Here is a 22,497-nt window from a genome sequence, read left to right on the forward strand (position 1 = left end):
GTAACTTGTTAACCCCAAGCCACGTTAGCATATCCGGTGTAGTGACTCTGTGGCTTTTTCAAAACCAGGGACAGCCTCGTGTAAACCACAGGCTAGTAGTTTGCCAGGCAAGCAACACCAATATAATCTCACTGTATCTGTTTCATAAACACACTCAGGTGTTGGGCTATCAGGCCTTGCTGCACCGCACAGCTGTTCCACAGCACACACCAGCTGCACTTACTCCCTCTTCACACAGCTCCAGCTGTAGGATCCTGAGCCTTTCTACTGCTAGTAACAAAGACGAGGCCCTAAAAATGGAAAATTAAATGTTCTTTTTCTTCAAATGCGTGACCCAAATGGAAGTCCCTTTTCCTCTGAATTTAGTGCATGAACGATCAAACGACAAACACTTCAACTTTCCATTTTGTCTGCTGTTGTCTTCTACCATATTAACTACCGTTACGGGATGATAGATGATATAGAAAACTATGAGTTAGGATGACAACTTTCAAAGGTGCTCAAAACAATTCGTTCTATGTTTCAAAGGGATTTGCACATCCAACTCTTCAGCCCCTTTGACAGCCTATGTATATTCATACACAGGTAGGCTCAGTACCAGAGGCACTCCAAGTACATGCATGCAGGATACCTCCACATGGCATTTTTTCACTGTAAAGTAAAGCTGGTGCTGCCCCCAACTAGTCATCCAGAGAGGCAGCCCAACTTCAAACTACTGACTCTGCTTTGACAGTCTGGAAGCCTGGTTTTATAGATCCGTACCCCTACAGAGAAAGCTCCAGTGTCAAGAACACAGCAAGATGGAGGCCCTGCATTTCTGTTTGTTCACTACAACTGAAGGAAAGCATCCCCACAATGAAGTGGTTGCAGAATTAAAACAGAAAAAAACCCCCAACCAAACCATAAACCCAATAGCCTGCAAAAGCTATGCTACAAGAAGGAAACAGAAATGTGACAGTAAGAATCCTTCTTTTAGAAAAGGAGAGTAAGAAGAGTGATTGACAGATGAGGAAGAAGCTGCAAGACAGAAAGAAAGATATCTAAAAGGTATCAGGCAGAAACCTTATTTCAGTAGTCTAGGTCTCAGCCCCAGTGCTCCCCTCTGTAAAAATGAGGGTACTGATACCTCCGTTGCAAAGCTCTGAGATTAAAACCATAATACTTGTGCCATGCTTCTGGGTGACATGGAGGAATACCATTTCTCCATCCATTACACTTCCTCTTAGGAATGCTGTGAAGATGACTATGCTCAAGATTCTCCAGACTCAGATATTCTGCTAATGAATTTCATTACTACCTGCGAAAGATAAGATCTATGTTATTGCTATGTGTAAACCTGAAGCAGACAAAGGCCTCCTCTGGAACCACTGACATAAAAGGCTGGATTATTATTTTTATAAGAAGATTTTATACCTGAATTATGAGTGAATGCCCACCCCATCATTTCCCATCACTGACATCCTCATTTGTTTGAAGGAATTATGTGAATGGAAATAAAGGCAAAAATTACAGAAGAGAGAGGAGATAACGTGTTATATCACAAGTAGATGCAGGACAACTAAGTATGTAAAAACTTGTCTGACCAGTTCGCAGCATGCAAGATTATGATGAAGTTATTATACATCATCTCATGGCTCACTAAAACTTCAGACCATAAAGTAATTGGGATCAGGAACACTTTGTGCACTGTGAAAATTAATTCACCAACCTCACCTGTTACCACAAACACTAAGGAAAACCAAGCAATACTGATTACAGCCATTTTTATGTTGTGACCTGTTATGACATTTTGAAACTTTTATTTAAATAAAGCCTGCTGCAAATATGATCTTCCGTATTTGTGTAATCTGGTCTATTACAAAGTGGCTTCACTTTGTTGACCGCCCGTCTTATTTACATGTTCCTTGGTTTGGCACACAACTTAAGCTTCAGTCTCTTTCTCTGCTGACTCACATGAATAAAAACACTCTCCCTTGACTACTCAGACAACTACTGCTTCCCCAAGGGCCATCAAATACATTTTTTAAAGTTGCAATAACACACCATTTATTTCTTTTGCATACTTCTGTTCTGAAAAGTATAGATCTGTATTTTGTTATGCATTTTCTATGGCTTTTGCATGTCACTTCTACCTCAATACACAGGTCCAAACCCTCTTTAGATCTTACGTTGTAGTTTATGACCTTACTGTCCAAAAGTGGGATAGCAAGTTTTCTTATTTTACAGCATAAGCTCCTCCAGGAAGAAACTATGAATTTTCTGTTTCTGCACAACCTAGCACGTTGTGAGTGTTATCAAAGAGAAAGTGTTAACTCCTACATTCCAAACTGTCACCCTGCCAGAATGTATGCATCCACACTCCGAGAAGGTTTCAGCACTTCACTCCTGTCTTACTGGGGACATCACTAGCATCAAGTACTTTTTCATAGGTGCATAAAATGCCTCCGAGACTTCACATTATTTGCATCGTACAGCTGATTAACTGTGCATAAAGCTTATATACAGGGGTTCTGCAGACCGGCACACTGCTGCTGGGAAGCAGATTTTACTTGGTAGTCTGCAAACAGGGTGCAGGGCTGATTCACAGTTGCTGGAAGAGCTGCAAACTTTTTGGCAGTTGTACAAAACATTTGGCCTGTAATTTGTCTTACTGATCACTGCCACAATTACACCCAGGTCCCAAACAGAAGCAGCCCATACAGTCCAGTGGGAGATTGCTGTAGGGAGAAGAGGCTTCACCAGAGCTGCCCCCATTTCTCACTCTGCCTGCCTTCCATTTCAGTCAGATGCTTTTTTTGACATCGGTCTTCCAGGAACAGCATAAAAGACAAAATGACATTCTCACACTTCACATCTGATTTTAAATCTGATTTTAAAAACTGTAAACTTTGGATTACACTCAGGATTCTGAAAGCTTTACGGTATTAATAACACCGATACATGCTTGGCTGGAGAGTGCACACATTTTAAACCAAATATAACAGTTGGAACATGTTACAGCCTGTCAGTCTGATGTCCAGAGTACATTCAAACAAGGCTAGAGATCAGTTTCATTTTAGTTGTTCAAATATCCAATGATATACTATTGTTTTATTAATGAAGTATCCGTCAGAAAAAAACAAAATGTTAAGGGTTTTGTTTGTTTGTTTGTTTTTTACTTTAAAAACACTCTGAACAACACCACTTGCAAGAAAACATGTACGTACCAAAGTGAAGAGAAGGCTGGTTGGTCAGAACCAACAGTTCTAACCAACGCATTCACAAGCAGTTCACAATGCACTCACAAACTCATTCATGAACAGTTTAGAAGCTGACCTTAACTACAGATACAACACTGAAATAACCACTGATGAAAAGACAGCTGGGTAACACTTTCAAAAGACTGCTGAATCAGGAGCCTAAATTCTTCATGTGACTTCCACATACCTGAAAAATGTACAATAGGCCTTAATTCTGAGAAATACATAAAGTACAACATTAAACATACAAGGAATTGAATTGATGGTGATGTAACTACCCATCTCCCTAACTCAGCTAGTAGCACAGAGGAATCGCTATGTATGCACTAAATGATACACGTACTCTCAACAGTTTCAGCAACAGGGAACACCACTCAAAGAAATTCCCATTAAAATCAATATAAGAACATCAGCTTTGAATTTGAATCAGCAAGACAACTTATGCCCTGTCTGCCCTCCAGTCATTAGTGTACAGCACACACTACAAACTTAAACTTCTTTTCTGTTTGTTTAAGGTATATTGTTTTTTGCTTACTCACACATCTACTTACCAACAAAACCAACACAGAAAACTTTCTGCTTTTTGCACTGCACTGGACTAACCACAAACAGAGGTCAACTGTACCTGATCTATTTTTTTATACCATACTACTGTTGTACGGTGAACACCTTTCAAAAAAGGATTGGGACCCCACAGTCCTACTAAATGACATATACAAGAAGGTAATATTATATCCCCTACCCAAGGCATCTTGCAACAAACGGGCAAAGCGGACACAAAGAATGAGCGTGAACTGGCAAGGAAAGAGCACCTAAAGAGATCCTAAGAACTTGTCTAGGTCGTGGTGTCTGGGCTGCTAATGCACCATGGAATTGTTAAAAATCAGTTTAGCTGAATTTGTATTTTAAAACCTTTTACATGGCCTTATAAAAAATGCATATGCAAAGCTACCTCCTAAATATGACCACTAAACCAATATTCTTTTTAAAGTAATGGCCTTTAGTTTTTATATATATATATAAAAAAAATAAAAAGAAACAATGTATTGCATAAAGGTCATCAGCAAGAGCTACAAGGTTTTGCTCTTTAGGTGAAAAGCACTGTGCTTGCTTCTGATGCAATGGGTAACACTTCTGCAAGATCAGTATGAGAGGTTAATAAAACTCTTCTTTCCTCTTTCCTCCTCTCAAAGCCTTGACATGGCTCCGACAACTTGTTGGCACAAAGACTAAAAGGTGTGGAATAAAACTTAACAAAGCTTATCTCAGCCCAGTGACATTAGTACATAAGATTAACCCTATATATCATGTCTGTACTTGATTATTGTACTGGTAGTGCTCTAACCCAGCTACTGATAAAGAAAAAAGCTCAAATGTAATAATACAGTCAATACCAGCTTTCATGGAATTATCCAGAAAAATTCTGTAGTTCCCTAAAAGTGGGTGAACCCAAACATTCTTAAAGCTATATGGGATACTCAGAAATAACTAGAAATTTGGGAACCATGGACTAGATCATAAGGGCTGTCCCCCTAAACCTATCAACTCCTTGAAGAGAAATACCACATCATGCAAAGCATCAGGATCTCCAAATTTCTGCAGCAAAATTTCCACTATTGCCTCTCCCCTTGAAATTTTAAGTTAGGGACACCAAGCAAAGCTGAACTGATAGGCTGCTGCCAAGCTACCGCTACAGCTTTTCACACTGGTAAGCATTTTCCTATTATTTCTTTTGGCTTCCCCAATCTGCCTTTTTTGACTTGTGCTTGGACTGTAATTTTTTGAAGACAGAAACCATAATTTTGCTTTATATAGAATAAAGATACCAAACAATACTAGGTATTTTCTGTGATTAGGTGTCCTTGAAAATCCCAACAGTCAGTACCAACTAAAATTTTACAATAGTGTTTCCATTGCCTGGGGGAGTCCAGTTTTCAGGGACAGATCATTTTCCTTCAACATCCCACTGACTCTGCTAAAACCAGAGCATTTTGCTTGAAGTTCAAAGCTACCATATTACACTTCTTCCTTGAACCACTTCTGTAGTATAACTAACTGGAAAGTCAGTGCATCACTTCTAATTGAAGATAACTGCTCTGACAGCCACCAATCTGATCAGTTAGTTCCCTGCTGCTTGCTGAGAAGCACAGTGGGGACATGCTCTGGATGAGAGTGGCTGGGCAAATCCCATAGAATTTCAGATACTGAAATGCTTCTGACACAAGTCCTATTGACACGAGGAGCTCACGGGTCCACCAGAGTGACAAGAAGAGGCAAGGAGTTGGAGTGGTCGGAATAACAGCAATCTGGATATATGGGAAGTAATAACAAGAAAAATGAAGGGAAAGTTAAAACAGACAGCCAGGACTTGAGGACAAGGTGATAGCAGTGAATTAAGGAGAAAAGAAGTGGGCTGTGAGGTTAAATGTTCAAGAGGTGCCAAGGCACTATGGGGTTACAAGGAAGGAAAAGGCAAGGAAACTCAGAGGAAGAGGAAAAGGGAAAAAAAAAAAAAAAAGTCCTCAATAAATCCAACTGGAACCACGTAAGAAAGAGAACAAAGTGGACACAGCATGAGTGACCTTTAGCCTTTCCTTTTCCAACACATTCTCAGACATCGTTTTCAAAGACCATGGATCAATCTCACCTTGAAATAAAGGGAAGTTGACAGATGCTGTGAAGACTTATGCAATGAGTAAATATGGTCCCAGCAAGAAAACTGTCCTTGCAATAGGTCTCTGTAGAGATCTGTAGCAGGACATTTCATTCACGTAGCCTGCTAGCCTTGCCAACATCAAAATCTTATGCAATCCTGTAAAGGTGACCCTATCATTCCCTGATCATCTTGAAGCCAGAACAGATAAAGAAAGACGGAGAATTGGCAGCATGAAGACAGAACAGATGATAAAGAGGAAACTGAAAGAAAACAAGGAAGGAGAAAACACTACTGTCTTGCTGGCATTTAATCTGTGAAATAAAGCAAAGCAATTCCAACCATTTCCTCATCACCTATGTAGAGTATACATCGCCTTCCCTTCATGTCTCTACCACCACTACATCTGCTTTATTGCTACCATGTCACTATCTAAAGATACTTATAAATATTAACATTGACAAAGCCATATATTTTTAAATGACATTAAAAAGGCCAATGTACTGAAGAACGAAGAGTTCTAAAATGCATAAGAAACCCTGGTCCCCCATGATAAGAGGCTTGTTACATATTTATACTGTAAAGTACTGAAAACTACTAAGTTGGAAACACTAAGTATGAAGTTTGCCTACTCTTCATTTAAGATACAGAGATACAATGGGGGCTCGCTGTTCAAACAATGCAGAAGTGAAATGTATGTGGTAACATCTAGCCATTATTCACACTTTTTTGTTCCTGCCCGTGATGAAATTGCCCAGCAGGACACCAGCAACAACCAAAATGATTCTATTGTCTGGAACAATTAAATCAGCTCAAGTTAGCCGATATAAGGCAGAAATGGCTGCCTGCAAGGCTCCGATGGAATCAAACTTTGCCTTTTTTAATTCTAAAAGCAATGCTCTTTCTTTACTTCTTTTCTTCAACAATTCAAGCCCTACAGAGTTCAGTGGGGGAAAAACTCTTAGAACTGTGTAGCTTTTCTCTAACAGTGCTTCTAATAAAATAAACATTAAAACTCCTGTTATATTTAATGGGAACATGCCAATATCACTAGGTTTTTTAGCTGTGCTATTCAGAAATATGTGAAATCTTGGCTTCTGTAACTTCTGTTAAATCACAGCAATGATAATTTAAGATTTTTTAACTCTTAGAGGAATGCAAGTGAGAGGACACTCAGAAATCAACTTTACTAGCAATTCAAGCTACTGAGCGTGAATAATGAGTAGGTAATAATTCTGCAGATGTTCTTACATCATATTCATTTGCATTTTGCTTTACTAAAATATAGCGCAAAGTACGTAAGTGCCATGAAAGTTACCCAATCTCTAGCATTATTTCTTAGCTTTACCATTGCAGTTTCATATTAATATTGCCGCATATACTTTTTAAATCTTCTGACTGCCTGCCAAATAGGAAAGCAGTCGCTTACAAATGCAAGGTTAAAACTTTTTGTCAGCCTTCTCTAATGACCGCTTTGCCCCCAAATGGTAGAAACCCCTGTAACTGCTACAATTTGCATGACTCAAAAGGGCACGCGAAATATCCCCATTCTTCAGACCTTGCTCTGTCTAGCTTGACAAAAGGGTTTGTTTGGTTCCTCCCCCCAAGCTGGCAGTTTTCCAAGCTGTCTTTGGACTTCTGATCTCATTCCATATCCAGACAGTTCCAGCCCTACCTTTCCATATGGATGGAGGGAAAGTCTCTTCTCAGTCCTCTCTGACCACAGATTTCCCATTACTTGCATACCCTATTGTTTCCAAAATCTTACCATGAACTGTAGATGTCTTTCTCTTACAGTCTAATAACTGGGGTGAGGGAAAGGAGATTAAGACAGTACTGGGTAAACCAGAACTGAATCCAACCAGCCAATTCAAAGCAGAAAGGCTCTCGCCTCTAATTTTTTTACAAATTGTATTCACAGCCTCCCTTCATAATTTGAAACCCCCCAAAAAGTTCATTTAAATGGAAGTTTAGTTAGGGAATGGAAACTAATCAAACTTGGATGGCAAGTCCTACAGTTCCAATTTAAATCAAATCCTCATTTTGGCCATATTTAAAGAATTCTGGATGGGGAAGGCACAGATTTAGTTTTGATGGCTAAGGAAAGCAGAAACCAGACTTGCATGTGCAAGATTTGCAGAAGAATAATAAATCAGTAAGAGTAAAATAAAAGTAAAGGATGATGTTAAATGTTATTTATTCTCGGTTTTCCCTTGGAACACAGGCCTCAGTTGAGGAAAGAATTTAAACACATGCCTGCATGAAATCCAGTGAACCCCGTGAATCCAGCGAACCCAGTGAGATCAGAGGTTTACTCACAACCATGAAGTTCTGCATAGTGTCTATGGAACCGCCTGAGCTGGAATAATGATACTCACTGTCCAAAAACTGGTGCAAGAAGGACATGTAGGAATCATTTTCACCCCACTTGGACATTTCTTAAAGTCCAGCTTTGAATTAATATCTATGAACTGCACTCTGTTACTGGTAACTTTGTTCTAACAAATACTTTCTACAGAGTTCAGTAGAATTACTTTCACTATGTGGAACTTCGTATCAATATCGGTATTGGTATTAGCAACAATATGATGAGATTCTGGTCAGTCATGGGATCAAATCCTGACCTACATGTATGAGAATTCAGTGCTAAGTGAAATGCATGCTCTACTACACGCACTTTTCATGCCCTGAGCAATTTTTTTCATGTCTGAAGTGAGACTTCAAAAGCTATACGCTGAGCAAAGCAGGCAAAAAAACCCACCCCAAACAGGTCAGTGAGCAACATATGGCCTTCAACTAGTCAATTTGCCTATGCCAGCTCATCCCTGTCTCCTACATAGCTTTCTGCTGTCGCCAAAAGGGCAGCTGGAGTATGTGGAGCAGCAGCAACTATTCTTTACCCTCCTCCAGGTTTCTCTCCATGCCTCATCTCTTCCTTTCCCCACTTTGCCCTTTCTCTCTCCCTGCAGTAGCAACCGCAGAGGCAGCTTTTCCCCCCCTCTATTGCTTCTCAGCCGGCTGGTAACCACTGCAGGTAAGCAGGAGCTGTTAGGAGAGAACATTTCTAGCAGGGAGTAGGAGTGGATTTATGCAGCTGTAGAAAGGGATTGATACGAGATAGTGGGTGAGCTGCGTGGTGACTGTACCACATCCCCAGCCGAGGGAAAAGAGGAGGCACAGGAGGGAGACAGGCTGGGGGAGAAGGCAAGGAAGACCTCTACCTGCATGAAGTGCTCTCCAAAATCTCCCGTCTCCTCTTGACAACCGCCCACCCTCACAATTACGCTGAGTCCCCGTGAAACCCCGCTGATCCCCGGTAGCTCCCTCACCCCCCAAACCTGACAGACCTTGCTCAGTGACAGCCTTGTCATGCAGAAACCTATCAAACGGGACAGCAATTTCCCTTTCATTTCAACAAATACTCTTCTGATAACAATGCTTTTCAGCAGCCCATGAACTGCAGTTGAGATGAGATGTAAAGCTTTCACAAGCAAAATCCTAGGCCTTTCAACACCATCAGCACAGATAAGTTCGGCCAGTAGATGAAAATAAAAAAGAAAATATGCTACAATCACACTCTGCTAGCCCAATGCCAACCTTCAGCAGCGTATGGCACAAGCAGAGGTTAATGCGCAGGGTAACCTGCACTAAAATGATGACAATTCCACTCCCTGTCTGCCAGCTACAACAGATCACCTGCTGACTGAAAGGAGTTCGATTTCAGCAACAGAAACGGCATTTAAAAAAAAAAATAAAACCACAAACCCAAAAAAACCCAAACAAACAGAAAAACTCTGATAAGCACCTTAGTCTTTCCAGTCAGTTCAGATTAGAGGCGCTGGAAGGAGACAGTTCTATGTCTCACATCCACGGACAGCTCACGGGACCAAGGACTCAGAAGGGTTTTAATCCCTCCCCTGTTTTTGCCTTTTGGGTGACATTCACAGCTCTGTTAACCTAGGTGTCTAACTGTATAGACTGCAACTTAAAGACCTAGTCTTTCCAATAGGAAAATGTCTTCAATAGTACACTAAGCGTAACATAAAAATACATAACTCAACAGTTCAACAAGTATGTAAAAGAGTGTACTTCTTCCCCATGCCATTTCCCATAACTCATCATCAACTTGTTATTGAGCTATTATATTAATTCATAATAAACTTGCTTTATGCAATGGTGGCCCAGTTGCATGACTAACTTCACATGGATAAAATGGAAATATGAAAGGATGCTTTTAAAAAAGTATAATGTTTTAAATTTAGATCTTAAGAAGCAGCACTGAAGAGAAAAAAAATAGTATGGAAGACAATTAGGACTAGCAAAGAAAAGCTCACCAAAATCTGTGTTTTATTTTTTTCCTGACAGTGTTAGGGATTTTTTTTTAAGACAGCAGAAAACTAAACTTGTTTCATTAACCTAAATATAGCTGTAAAATATTTTCAGTAGAAAGAGAGTTTTTTCTTGCTGAACGTTGTGATGTCCTGACTGATTTAGTGAGTTCTGCTACTCAGCCTGCAAAAGGATTTCTTAGGACGACTCAATAGGTTTTCTCATGAACAGCCGGGCTAATGGCTAAGACCCTTAGATGGAGTCTTTGGCATAGGTCCAATCACACTGATTTCATCTATCATCAACTCTGGAAAGTGGACTTGAACTCAGAACCCATACTACCAATCATCCAAACACATAAACATTGATCGTGCTAATTCACAGGAGTGTAACCACAAGGCTAAATATCAACAGAATTTTCCTTCCTGATCTCAATTCTACTGATTAAAATGTAGCTGCATTACCAACTCAAGTGCAACGTTTACATATGCCACATATGCTAGATAAAGACATACTTTATTATTACCTGAATTATCTAACTCAAAAAAATATAGCCACAGCTTTCAGGTTATTAGTTTGTTTTTCAAACAGAACTTGCAGGTTGTTTATTGTTCTGTATTTCATATTTTTCAAAGTATAATTTCGCCAACATCCTCTTGAATACTCTGTGCCATTCTGTATAACATTTTATGTGCTTACAGAAAAGTCTGTCATGTCATAAATCCAAAGCTCTCTTTAAAACTGCAGTGTAGCCATGACTAAAAAAATCTGCAAAACTGACACTTTTACTGTGCTATGTCAGTATTGATGCACCACTGGAAAAGCAGCCATCTTTTTAATTGTCACTATACCTTTTTTAGAAACCCAAACAAATATTGTATATTGATCTTAAAAAAAAAAAGTATATATTTGGTTTAAAAGCTTCCATCCAGTAAAATCTGAACCACTGCTTTAGGCCAAAACTTTGATTTTTATATATATTTATATATATATATACATATATATATATTTTCTTGGAGTATACTTATCATAAGGTTAAAAATCATTTTTGCAACTGCTGAATACTGTGTAGATAAAAGGAACCAGGATTTTGCATATTTATCTGACTTGTCCTAATACAATAGACAGTATCATGATTTCAAGCTTTGTACTTGTTTATCATTAGTGTTTCCACTGTAACCATGGCATCAGTATATAGCACAGGCTTAACAGTGAGAAAAATACCCAGTATTTTCCAAAAAAACTCATCTCTTAGAAAAAATACAAGGATTTGCACAATGGCAAAAATCAATCGAAGTAGGTGAGCTGCCTAAAGAGAGAAACAGTTTCTTTTTAGGGGAAAAAAACCCAAAACATTATTTTTTTGCAAGTCTTTTTTGCATTTTGGACTCCTGACAAGAACCTAGAAATATACTACAGAATGAGTAGCATAACCTTGACCCTAGTGCAGATATTATAAAACAAATACTGACATTTGCTTACAAAAATACATGCAATATTGTACGAGATCGAAAGCATTAAAGCTATTAATACATTGACAAGAGCTGTTCTCGGCACATAAGCATTTTCTCAAACCTATTTAAATAGTGACAGTCCAGTCCTGCAAGAACTGTTGCATCATTCTGAAGGTAAAGAGGGGCAGCAGTGCAATTACACGGAACACACTCAACAAGTATGTGGTACCCAGTTCAAACTTTCAGGACTGCTTAAAGGGAAATCCTCAGAATGGCATAAAAAGACTTTATGGTCTCCAAGAGTGTTTCTTAGGTTGCATTTATTTGATATTTCAGGCAGTAAGGAGGAATGGGTTCCTGCGATTGCTGCTTTTAATTTGCTTGTTATAAAGTTGGGAAAGAGTACTACAAAAATATCTGCCTTAAATGCCAAGAGTGAAATGAAGGAATTAGTCCCCTCATTAAACAGAAGAAACTGACTGTACCGTACCAGCAGATCTTAGTCTAACATTGGTTTAGGCCACGTGCATTTTTCTTGTACTGTTAAATCCATTCATTTCATAGACAACTTCTCTTTTTCAGGTTTTAATATAGACTCCAGACACTGATGAAGATACCAATAAATCCACTATGGACTCTATAGAGATGTCATGGCCACAGGCCTTACTTTAACTCAGTGAAATCAGACAAAAAAACAGTGTCATTTTGTAAAAGCCAGTTCTCTGAAGGTCCCTATCTATTAACAATCCAATAAACACACAGTATTACAATTACACACGGTATTACAGTGACACATTCAGTAAATGGGAAGATTTTGGAAAGGGTAAAGCACAATCCTATAAATACTTGCCTCCCCACCAATTCTATGATACAGGGAGGGTGGTGTACACTGTGTATTACATGTCCTTCACAAACACAATCCAAACGATGAGGATTTACAGAACAAAATGAGGTAAGTGATGCTTCAGAAGCTGCATTATATTGAGCTGACCAGTTATGATCCACTGCCATGTCCTCAATTCTGTCACATCAACAGACAACAAGCGTAGTCACTCCCTCGTCTCCTCCCACCCAGTGAATGCTGGACAGCAATGAATCCTGGTGCAATAAAACACAGCATTTATCTGATTCAGCTATGTAGTTCCTCCCAGATCATGTTTACAACGGGCCTCAATCTGTTAAATTCCACTATTTATGTAGGGAACGTGTTCAGACGCTTGAGTTCACCTTAGAAATCAGAGCCAGGACATACCCCAGCACACCACCCCCACCAAAATTCAAACTTGGCATCTGCAACCTGCAAGGTCCTTCCAGATTTGGCGACAAACTCACAACATGTACAATACACAAAAAGAACATATGAAATTATTATTCTTTCACTAAAAATCTGTGATGACGTCCTCATCCCATTGGTCTCAAAGATGAAACCCCCTTTGACTTCAGGAGAGCCACAACTTGATTATCATTCAATCCAGGCAAAAGACATCTGCAATACTGCTGCATTTGTCTTTTCCTGATCTGGCTATTTTTCCTCTGCCTATCACCCAGTTTTACCATCAGAGCTTACTAATGTGTAGCTTCTACAGAGCATCAGAATCATCTAGATCCTAATTATCACAATGTAACGTATGTAGCAGAAGTGAAAAATACCTTAAAGTTGTAAACATAAAAGTTTTAACAGGAAAGTTATTCGGCTCCTAATCAGCATAAATAGAGCCTAATTCTTTCACGCCTTGCCATCATTCCGACATCTCTTTATACCACTGCATTAAGTAAAGAAGCCCCAAAGAATACATGAAACTCAGAGCTATTAACTCTCGCTATTTTTACTTCGGTCCTGGGCTCTTTGTCTGTTTGCCAAAGAAATATTGCCCTGACTAGTACCCTTGACCGTAACAAATAAATACACAAGAAGATGAGCATACACATTTCAGATGGCTGGTCAAGCAGGGCACATTTAAAATGAGAAGACAGGTACTATTGTTTTATTATACATCTTATTTAAAGGATATACCAGTTAACTGTTTAACTGCAGAAACGTGAAACGTGCATATTCACGTTTCCTGTGTTTCTTCTTTTGTTTGTTTGATTTTTCCGTGTTAAATCACAGTACCTGAGGATGTCAGACCAAGGATTTTCCAGCTGTTTTGTACTCCCACTGAGGCGTGTTAGCCCCTAGGTCTTTAAGACACTGTAGAAGCTGTGAGACACATTGTGTATACAAGCAACAGAATTTGTCTGGCTGGGGCCAAAATCCACCAGGACCCTTTTATCAGTTTCAGGCATTTAAAGAAGCATTGCTTTAGCTCTATGCATAAAGGTGCAGATCAGCTGGGGGGAAGGAAGGAGGAGCATCAGTGTTGATGCAGTGAGCTTTCAAGTGACACGAAGACCCCGAAGTGTCTCGTATCAGAGGTCAGGTCTGGATTTTTAAGGCTTATCATTGCCAGGCAGACCAAGAGCGTTCACACTGAAATGATAAACTCTGTCTAAGTGCTGGATCTGGGTTTTGCGGTAATGTTCTGTATGGATGCATTTGGTTGGGGTTTTTCAAACACAGTAAGATAACTAGACTTGTATTTACGTAGCGTAATTTCAGAAACTGAAGCAGTAATTATACATCTCTTACTTAGATTCAGCATATTTTTCTGTCCTCCCTTGCCTGCAGACCACATGCATTAGATATACAGTAACCATGCCTATCTCAATATAACAAAGCGGGGAAATAATGAAAAGCCTTCAGAGGCATTACATGGCCTTGGCAACCTAGCTCTGCAGGACAGATGTTGCATCCAGAGCCGTGCCACTGAAAATTGTATGTACATGTACGTATCTACAGCGCAAACACTTACCCAGTCCTCGAAGTGGCGGCTCCCGTTCTGCAGCAAGTCCTCAAACTGTATAGTGCAGTTAGCTACAAAATCGTCGTACCCGATGGGGGCATCATGGAAAACAGCCATCTCTATCTTCCTGCCATTACAAACGTCGGTGACAAATTCATCGTTCCAAGCAGGACTGTTGGTCTTTTGCTTGGTTGAGGTCTGCCCGATCCTGGAGTCGTCCACATTGAGGGCTATGTAAGGGTCCAGCAAAAAGGTCTGTGGCCTGGGACCCACCGCATGCCTCAGAGACCACGCCGTGGGTTTCAGATTCACCGCCTCGCAGATCTTGATTTTCAGCAAGCCATTGAAAACCACCATGGCTGGATGGCTGCACTTTTCCCGGGATTAAACACTCGCACAACGCACTCGCACCCAGAGGGAGGGAGGGAGGGCGGGCGGGAGGTCTCGCCAATAAATAGGAGGGCAGGTCTGGGAGTGGGGGAGCAGGATACAGTGCGGGTCTCTTCGCCTTGCTGCTGCTGTTACTTTGATTATTTAGCCTTTGCTCTTGCGACACCCAGTGAATACATTTATTTTCTTGCCCGTGTTTCTAACGGAAAACAAGGGAGGGGGGCCGCCGGGGAGGGGGAGGCGGCCGCGGCTGCAGAAACCCCCGAATGCAATCAAACCCCGAGCATAATCAACCCTCGGGGCGAGCGAGAGCCTCCTCCCTTCACCTAGACCGTAATCCCGGATCAGTCTTTGCAGAGGAGGCAGAGCCGCGATCCCAGGCTCCTGCACACGCCAGTCCTGCCCGTGCGCCGCACAACAATACACGCACACACACACACAAATCAGAAACACCGGCCGACCCACCAGCCCTGCCTACTGCACAGCCTCCGCTCAGCAAACATCCACCCGGGGACCTTCCATCCGCGCCGGAGCCGCCCGTCCTGTGCCGCCGCCTCCTCCTCCTCCGCCGCCGCCAAGGCCAAGGACCCAGCGGAGCGACCCCCGCGCATGGGGGGCGACGGCAGCGGAGCGGGCCGCGCGGGTCTCGGCGGGCTCCGGCTGGGCGGCCGCCGCCCTGGCGATGGGCAGAGCCGCCGCCGCCTCCCGCCTCCCGCCGGCCGCCCCCCGCCCGCCTCCCGGCCGCCGCCGGCCGCCTCCCTCCGCGCCGTACCGCGCCGCGCCGCGCCGCGCGCAGCCCCAGCCCGCCTGCCGGTGCCGCTCCGCCGCTCGCTCCAGTGCAGGAAATGCGCAAAAGACGTCAGTGTGTGTGCGAGTGTGTGCGAGCGTGTGTGGTGAGGGTGTGCGGAGGCAGCCCCGTCTGTGCGTGCGTGCGTGCGTGTGTGTGTGAGCAAGCGAGCGCCTGTGTAGAAAGTTTTGCCTGTTGGGGGAGCAGCGCGGCCGCGGCCAGCCGGGAAACCGCGTCTGGGGTCGTGACTCCCGCGGGCCCCGCTCGCCGCTCCTCCACGCCCGCCGGGCGGCTTTCCGCGGGGCCTCTGCCTCCCGCCCCCCCCTTCCCGGCCCCGGCCCCGGCCCCGGCCCCCCTCCTCCTCCCAGGATAAAGTGGTGAACTAAGCGTGGAAAAAACACCCCCGGCCGCCTTCCTCCCCGGCCGTAAATAGCCCGCCCGCTTTTATTAACGTGCTTGATCACGGAGGTCCTGCCCCCGGCCGCTGCGCGGCGCTGCCGCTACGGCCACGGCTACTTCCACCGCGCCGGGCGCCTCTGGCGCCGCGGGGGCGACGGACGCCCCTTCGCGCAGGGGTTTCCGCCCCTCGCTCTCCTCTCCGTGACAGCGCCGGCCCCGGGACCCCTCCGCCGCGCCCCGGCCGGCGCCTGACGGGCAGCGCGCCCGCCGCTCGCCCCCTGCCCCGGCACCGCCGCCTGACAGCGCCGAGCCCCGGCCCGCGGCGGCAACCGCCGCGGCCAACCGCCACCCCCCCGCGGCCTCCGGCCGCCGCCGCCGCGGCAGAGGCACCGCTACGTCAGCGGGGGCCGGGCCGGAGGAAGAGTTTCCCCGCGGTGTGCGAGCGCCGGGAAGTGCCGTGCGCCGCCAAGGGAAGCGGCCTCCCGGGGCCCGCCCCGCCCCGCCCCGCCCGGCCCGGCCCGGCCCGGCCCGGCCCGGCCCGCGGCTGCCCTTCCCCCGGCCGGGAGACGCTGCCTGGGGCTGGCGGCCCGGCCCGGCAGAAAACGCCTCTGTAACGCCTGTCTCCCGGTGGCGGTGGGTCGCCGCCAGCCCCTTTGTTCCGTGCGGATCACCTGGCCCGGCAGAGCCGGCCTGTGCCTGCCCCAGCTCGGCCCCCCGCACCGCCCCGCTGCCCCTGGCTTCGAGCTGGCGCCGAGGAGGGCACCGCGGGGAGTCGGTCGCCGCTGCCCTGCAAGGGTACTGAGAAGGGAAAAGAAATCTTCTGGAAGGGTAAAAGGGTGTACTCACTATGCTATCGAACGTTATCTACACGTCACGTAAGATTTCAGTCATTTTCATCACCGTGGTACCAAATAGTGTATTAAGTAACCGGGAAGCTGTGTGCAGCCTGGCGCTCTCCTCTTCAGAACAAACGTACTCGGGAGCTAGATGGTTTCCTTTGGTGAAAATTATTACTGCCTTATTTATTTTTAGTTACTGATTTTGCCAGTCTTTTGTGAGACAGGCATTGGAAAAGGGATGGACTTTGCCTTTCGATGGGATTTGAATTCTCTGTAATATCCCAAGAGAAACCTGCGCTGGCACCCCAGGGCAGCTGGGGTGCTTCGAAGGTTCAGGCAACATAAAAAGAAGAAACTCGATTGCCTGGATCCAGTTGAGTAAGAACATAAAAGATGAGCACCCAGTCCTTGATCTGGACCTGATATTCCCGACTGGAGAGCAAAGAACAGATAATTATGGATTTCGACAGGTAATGGCTCAGGAGGCAGGTGTTATATTTGGAGCTGATGAAATAGCTCCAGTATCTGTGCTTCTAGAGTAGTTTCCAGATAGAAGATACAGTACTAATGAAGCCTAAGGGTCATGAGAGCATTCACGTTAATGGAAGAAAGACTTTTTGGTGCCTGTTGCCACTTAATCTACTAGTCAAAGTAGAAGTACAGTAAAATCTCCATGTTCATTATCGTCTTGACAATCCCCAAGCAGAATCATTTGATACAAAGCTGTGATATGGAGCCAATTACAGGCAATGTCTTCCTTCACAATTCAGCCTTTCCCGGGCTCACAGCAGCCGTGATACGTCTATCGTGTTATTTCTGTAAAGGACCGTACTCGCAGGCCCCACCAGAAATACAAGAATCACTTATTCCTTTCCTCCCACCCCCATTCACAACCTAGCACATATAGTACTATATATTAAGCTATATGGTCTTACATTTAGTGTGTCAGAAAACGCTATAATTAAATCTTTCCTCTGGATGTGTTTGTGTTGTTTCTCAATAACGGTAATGTAAACAATATGCTCTGTTTCCTTAGATATTGGAAAACATAAAGGCCGAACTGATACACTGTTTAATTTTTTCTGTTTATTTTTAAGAGGCCTGCAACTACATGTATTCCAAATGCCCAAGGTAAGATTTAAGTAAACACAGTCTCCATGGTGAGTTTAATGACCTAGCATCTCTGTGAGATCACACATGCATATTACGGAAGTCTGAATAAATACAGACAATATTAACACAGCATACAAAATAATATAAATAAACCTTATATTTGGCTAATTACATATACAATCTACTGCATACATAGCTAGGCCCCGATATCTAATTTGAGCCATCTGCACTTTTCCATGCGCCGAAACAAGCCAAGGTTTGGTTTCACAAATCATTTTTTCTAAGACGACTGCCTGCATGAATAAAGATTTACAAGCTCACTTAGGATCAGACAGCTCAAGCCTTACACTGCTTAGGAAAATACACATACCTTGCACTGTTTGCATTTAGTTTTATATTTTATTTTTTTTATTATACTTTGGGAAAGCATGTTTATGTCAAGACTGAGCTTTTAACACTAAGCAGTTTTTAACTTACCAAAAGACCCCGGAACAATATTCTTAAAATCCAGTAACTCGGGTACATTGAGCAACACAACAATGCTTCCTGCAAAATTCATCCGAAAAATTGGCTCAGTGGTCTCAAAAACTCTAAGTAACAGACAGCAAAGAACATTCCAACTGTAATTACCGTTTTCCACTTGAAAGTTTTTTAAATATTTGTTTGCTTGATTTTTTTTTCCTGTTTTCTTGCTGTGGGTTTGGAAGGATTTGCTTCTTTAAGAGTTGAAGAGCAAATGCTGTTCTTTCTATTTCTCACAGGAGGGTCAGGAGAGGAAGATACAGCACATGCAATATTTCTCTGGCAGAAAGGCAATAAGAAGCACTCTAGGTGCATTTCTGTACTCTGTTACAAAGGCTACAGCAGAGTAGTAAGCCATGCCCTGTAGTTATTATGCTTTAGGTATTCTTCCCAGCTGTGGTTTTTTTTAAAAGGACACAGAGGGCCTACAGGTACGCAGACTCAGGACTGGTTAAGGAGATCTATCTACTCCCCAGAAGTAACTTTTCCTGGTAGAAGTCCCCCTGGTCAGCCCTCTGAGACCAAACTGCACGTAGCTTTGTGTCAGGACTGCTCCCGGCGTACGCTGCTCACCTGCGGGAGCATCTGCACGTTGGTGTTTTGATTTTTCATGAGTGTTGCCTCAGCCCGACCGATTACTTGGCAGACAACTGCATCGTTAGGGCGTCCTGTAAAGCTGTAAGGAAAAGACCCCTGAGAGATCATAAAAGCGCAGCCTATTTGCACCAGCTTCTATTTGCATTCTTGCTTTAGGAAAGAAAAATACATCACACGGGTAACGGACAGCAACGATGGCAACACCAGCATGCAGTCATCTGCAGACAACAGCCTCCCAAGGCACGGGTTTACTCCCGCAAATCCCTCTCAGGCTGCTCGTCTCCTGTTTCACACCGAGTGGCAGGGGCAGGGGTAGGGGCAGGGGCAGGGGCAGGGGCAGGGGCAGAGGCAGTGGCAGGGGCAGGAGCAGTGGAAGTGGCAGGGGCAGTGGAAGTGGCAGGGGCAGAGGCAGAGGCAGTGGCAGAGGCAGTGAGAGTGGAAGTGGCAGTGGCAGGGGCAGTGGAAGTGGCAGGGGCAGTGGCAAGGGCAGGGGCAGGGGTAGGGACAGGGACAGGGAGGGACGAGCAAGCTGCAGGCAGTTTGTTACCTTCAGTCAGCCCCTGACCTTTCCCTGGCCTGTGACTCCTCAACAGCTCTGTGGAGAAACAGCACTATCTGGTGGAGGGAGTGAGTAAAGTCCTTCCAGGACTCACCATGGGCTTTATTCAATTAGTGCAAGCCACAATTGCAACTGCTTCGGAGGTGTGCTTGCCCAGAGTTGATTGATAGTTTGACTGGATTTTCAAGAGGATTTTTTTTTTTTTTACAGTCCCAGTGGCAGGAGACTATATCTGGCTGAGTCTTTACAAAACCAATGCTTATATCAGTTTCTAGAGCTTTCCTGAAGAACTGCTTAAACCTTGGAGAAATGTCAGCAAATTTTCAGGATTTTCCAAATACAGCAATATGAAAGAACAAGAGGAGCTTTTGTGTTGTTTAATTTTTAAAAGAAGTGTAATTTCTTAAAGTTATACTAAACAGATGCACAAGGAATAAAATCAGGCTTGCATGCAGGAGAGATTTTCAGAAACATCTTTATGTCAAAAATGAAATAAAAGCCAGAACCCAAGTTATAAACCTTGTGAAATTTGAGGAACTTTGGCTCTGAATCCACACTGGACATGAACATAGTCCAAGCATCATGTATGTGAAGATGTTCACTACTATGAATACATCCACTGAATTCCTTTAAACTTAATGGATATGCTTATAGAAGTGCAATAGTTGAGTGTTAGTGGGATCAGTCCCCTCCTGGCAAGAAATCAAAGATTGCTGGTGAATGCTGACTATCTTTGAAAGTCAAGTTATTATTCAGATATCTAATTTTGGACACACAGTTATGAAAAAAGCATCCTCAAGAGCATTTTCACTCCTGTCATGCTGCAAATGATCTTTAGGGTATACCAATAGCTAATTCATCTTTTCCAAAGATGAACAAAAAGCTCAGTCTCACTGAACTTGGTCCAACCTCCAACTCCATTCCAAGGTTACCTTTGTGTCCAGCCAATTTCCTACTAATTTATTCTTCACTTGCAAAGCATGTACCTGAGGAAGTTACTTAAGGCACTCCTAATGTTCTCTGTGAAATGTCTCAGCAAGAGAGATCTTGTCAATGTGTGATTAATTAGCTCTCCAACTCCTTCTAGTTTAATTATACTTTTGGTACTCTTCCCAACCTCTTTTAAAAGAACACACTAAACTCTACCTCAATTTGTTAGCTTTCATTAGGAATAAATCTCTCAGAAAATATCTGCATTGCAACTGATACGGGGACTGCAGGATTTGCAGCTTTAAGGTACCTGGTTCTGGCAGACACAGTGACACGGTGACTTCAGTGCAGTGTCTACCAGCCAGCCTGATTTCAGGCATGCACCTGGTTTGCTAGCCAAGACCGAAACCCATGATATCTTCTAGCAGTTCTTATCTGAGCTAGATAGATTAGAGCCAGCTTAAGCATATCTCCATGTGCCACAAAAACATACCACCAGTTGCAGAACATATGCTTAGGTCACATCTGGACTAGAGACTTCTGGCTCAGTTAGGCAGGGCTGTAGAGCAGTACGGTCCCAGACAAACACAGCTGTGCCAGGGACTGTCACCATTATGTTTTTTTAAATTATTTTCTTGCTTGTGGATGGTGATTTTATTATACTGATATAAAAAGCCTTAGCGCCATACGTCTCTCTGGAAAAATACAGTGGTATTTCTATACTGGAAATGTATTCCAAATATATAAATAGGCACCTACTTGGTCTAATGCACGTATCCTCTCAGCCTTCACATATATAGCTTTCCTTGCTGGCAGCATTCACTGTGGGTTTGCCATTTGCAGGACTGTTGCTATTCTAGACATGTATTTGCTGGAGAAACTCCTGGAGGGTAAAACCCATATCTGATGTGGGTTTGGTTTATCAGCCCTCATCTAGGGAATTTACAACAGGTTTCTTGGGCAGGGAACCTTGCAGTTAACTGGCATTGCTCAGGACTGTAACAGGAGTCTGTTGATATGCAGACTCAATTATTAGATTGTCCTTGCTGGGAGTAATTTTGGGACAGAGTGACAAGGAGAGAATTCTGGAATGGATCAGGCTGCAAGAGAGGAGCCCCTGCCCTAAATCAGCCTCTACACTTACACAGGGTGAGCCTTGGAAGAAGTGTTTTTCTAAAGGTACAGCTCACTCTCCGCATTAGGACCAGAAGAGGACAGGAACGTGAACTTCAGTCTTGCCTTTCCAGGCTGTTGTTTTCTTGAGCAGCACACAGAAAAAAACCCCAGTATATATGCTGCTTGAGTGAATGATTTTGTATCATACCGCCCAAAAAAACCCAAACAAACCTAAACCAACCATGCAGAGTAAGTAGGGAAAAGGACGGGTCCTTTTCCTTCCTTTCTACTCTACCAGTTAAGCAATTTCAGGCAAGGAGCAAGTGTAGTCTAGTGCTAAATGCAATTCCTTTCATCATAGGGAAGCTGGTCCTCAGGCTGTCACACGCAGCTGAGGGGTCACACACGTCCCTGAGGCTGGACACGCAATGCCTTTGGGGATCGGTTGCCATTTATCCATACTCCTGTTGGCTTTTGCTCTTTCTATTTCCCTCTGTAGAGAACCACAGTATTGTTGCTACTGGAAACTGTTCCCCATTTGAGGTGGACTTCCCCAAAAGAAACTCTCTGAGGGGATCTGAGTGTGTTTGCCTCCAGGAAACGGAATCATCTCTCCGCTTCCTCACACACTACAGGAGTGCAAGCCATACAACATACGGCAGGATACAGCATATTCTCCGCAGAAGAACAGGCTAGAAAGACCTACTGTTCTGCTGAAGTATTTAGT

The 22,497-nt window shown here is 43.6% G+C and overlaps 1 protein-coding gene across 1 annotated transcript in view; it reads right to left on the reverse strand.

Annotated features, from left to right (window-relative positions):
- The window catches only part of PRKCE (protein kinase C epsilon), a 300,996-nt gene extending 285,039 nt beyond the window's left edge, over positions 1 to 15,957 (reverse strand). Inside the window, exon 1 of the mRNA XM_072856761.1 lies at positions 14,528 to 15,957. Within this exon, the coding sequence (XP_072712862.1) occupies positions 14,528 to 14,875 (348 nt within the window). The 5' untranslated portion in view covers positions 14,876 to 15,957. The remainder of the gene's footprint in view (positions 1 to 14,527) is intronic.
- Between the last annotated feature and the right edge of the window lie 6,540 nt (positions 15,958 to 22,497).

The sequence above is a fragment of the Ciconia boyciana genome, chromosome 3 (genome assembly GCF_034638445.1).
Source record: "Ciconia boyciana chromosome 3, ASM3463844v1, whole genome shotgun sequence".
Classification (NCBI taxonomy): domain Eukaryota; kingdom Metazoa; phylum Chordata; class Aves; order Ciconiiformes; family Ciconiidae; genus Ciconia; species Ciconia boyciana.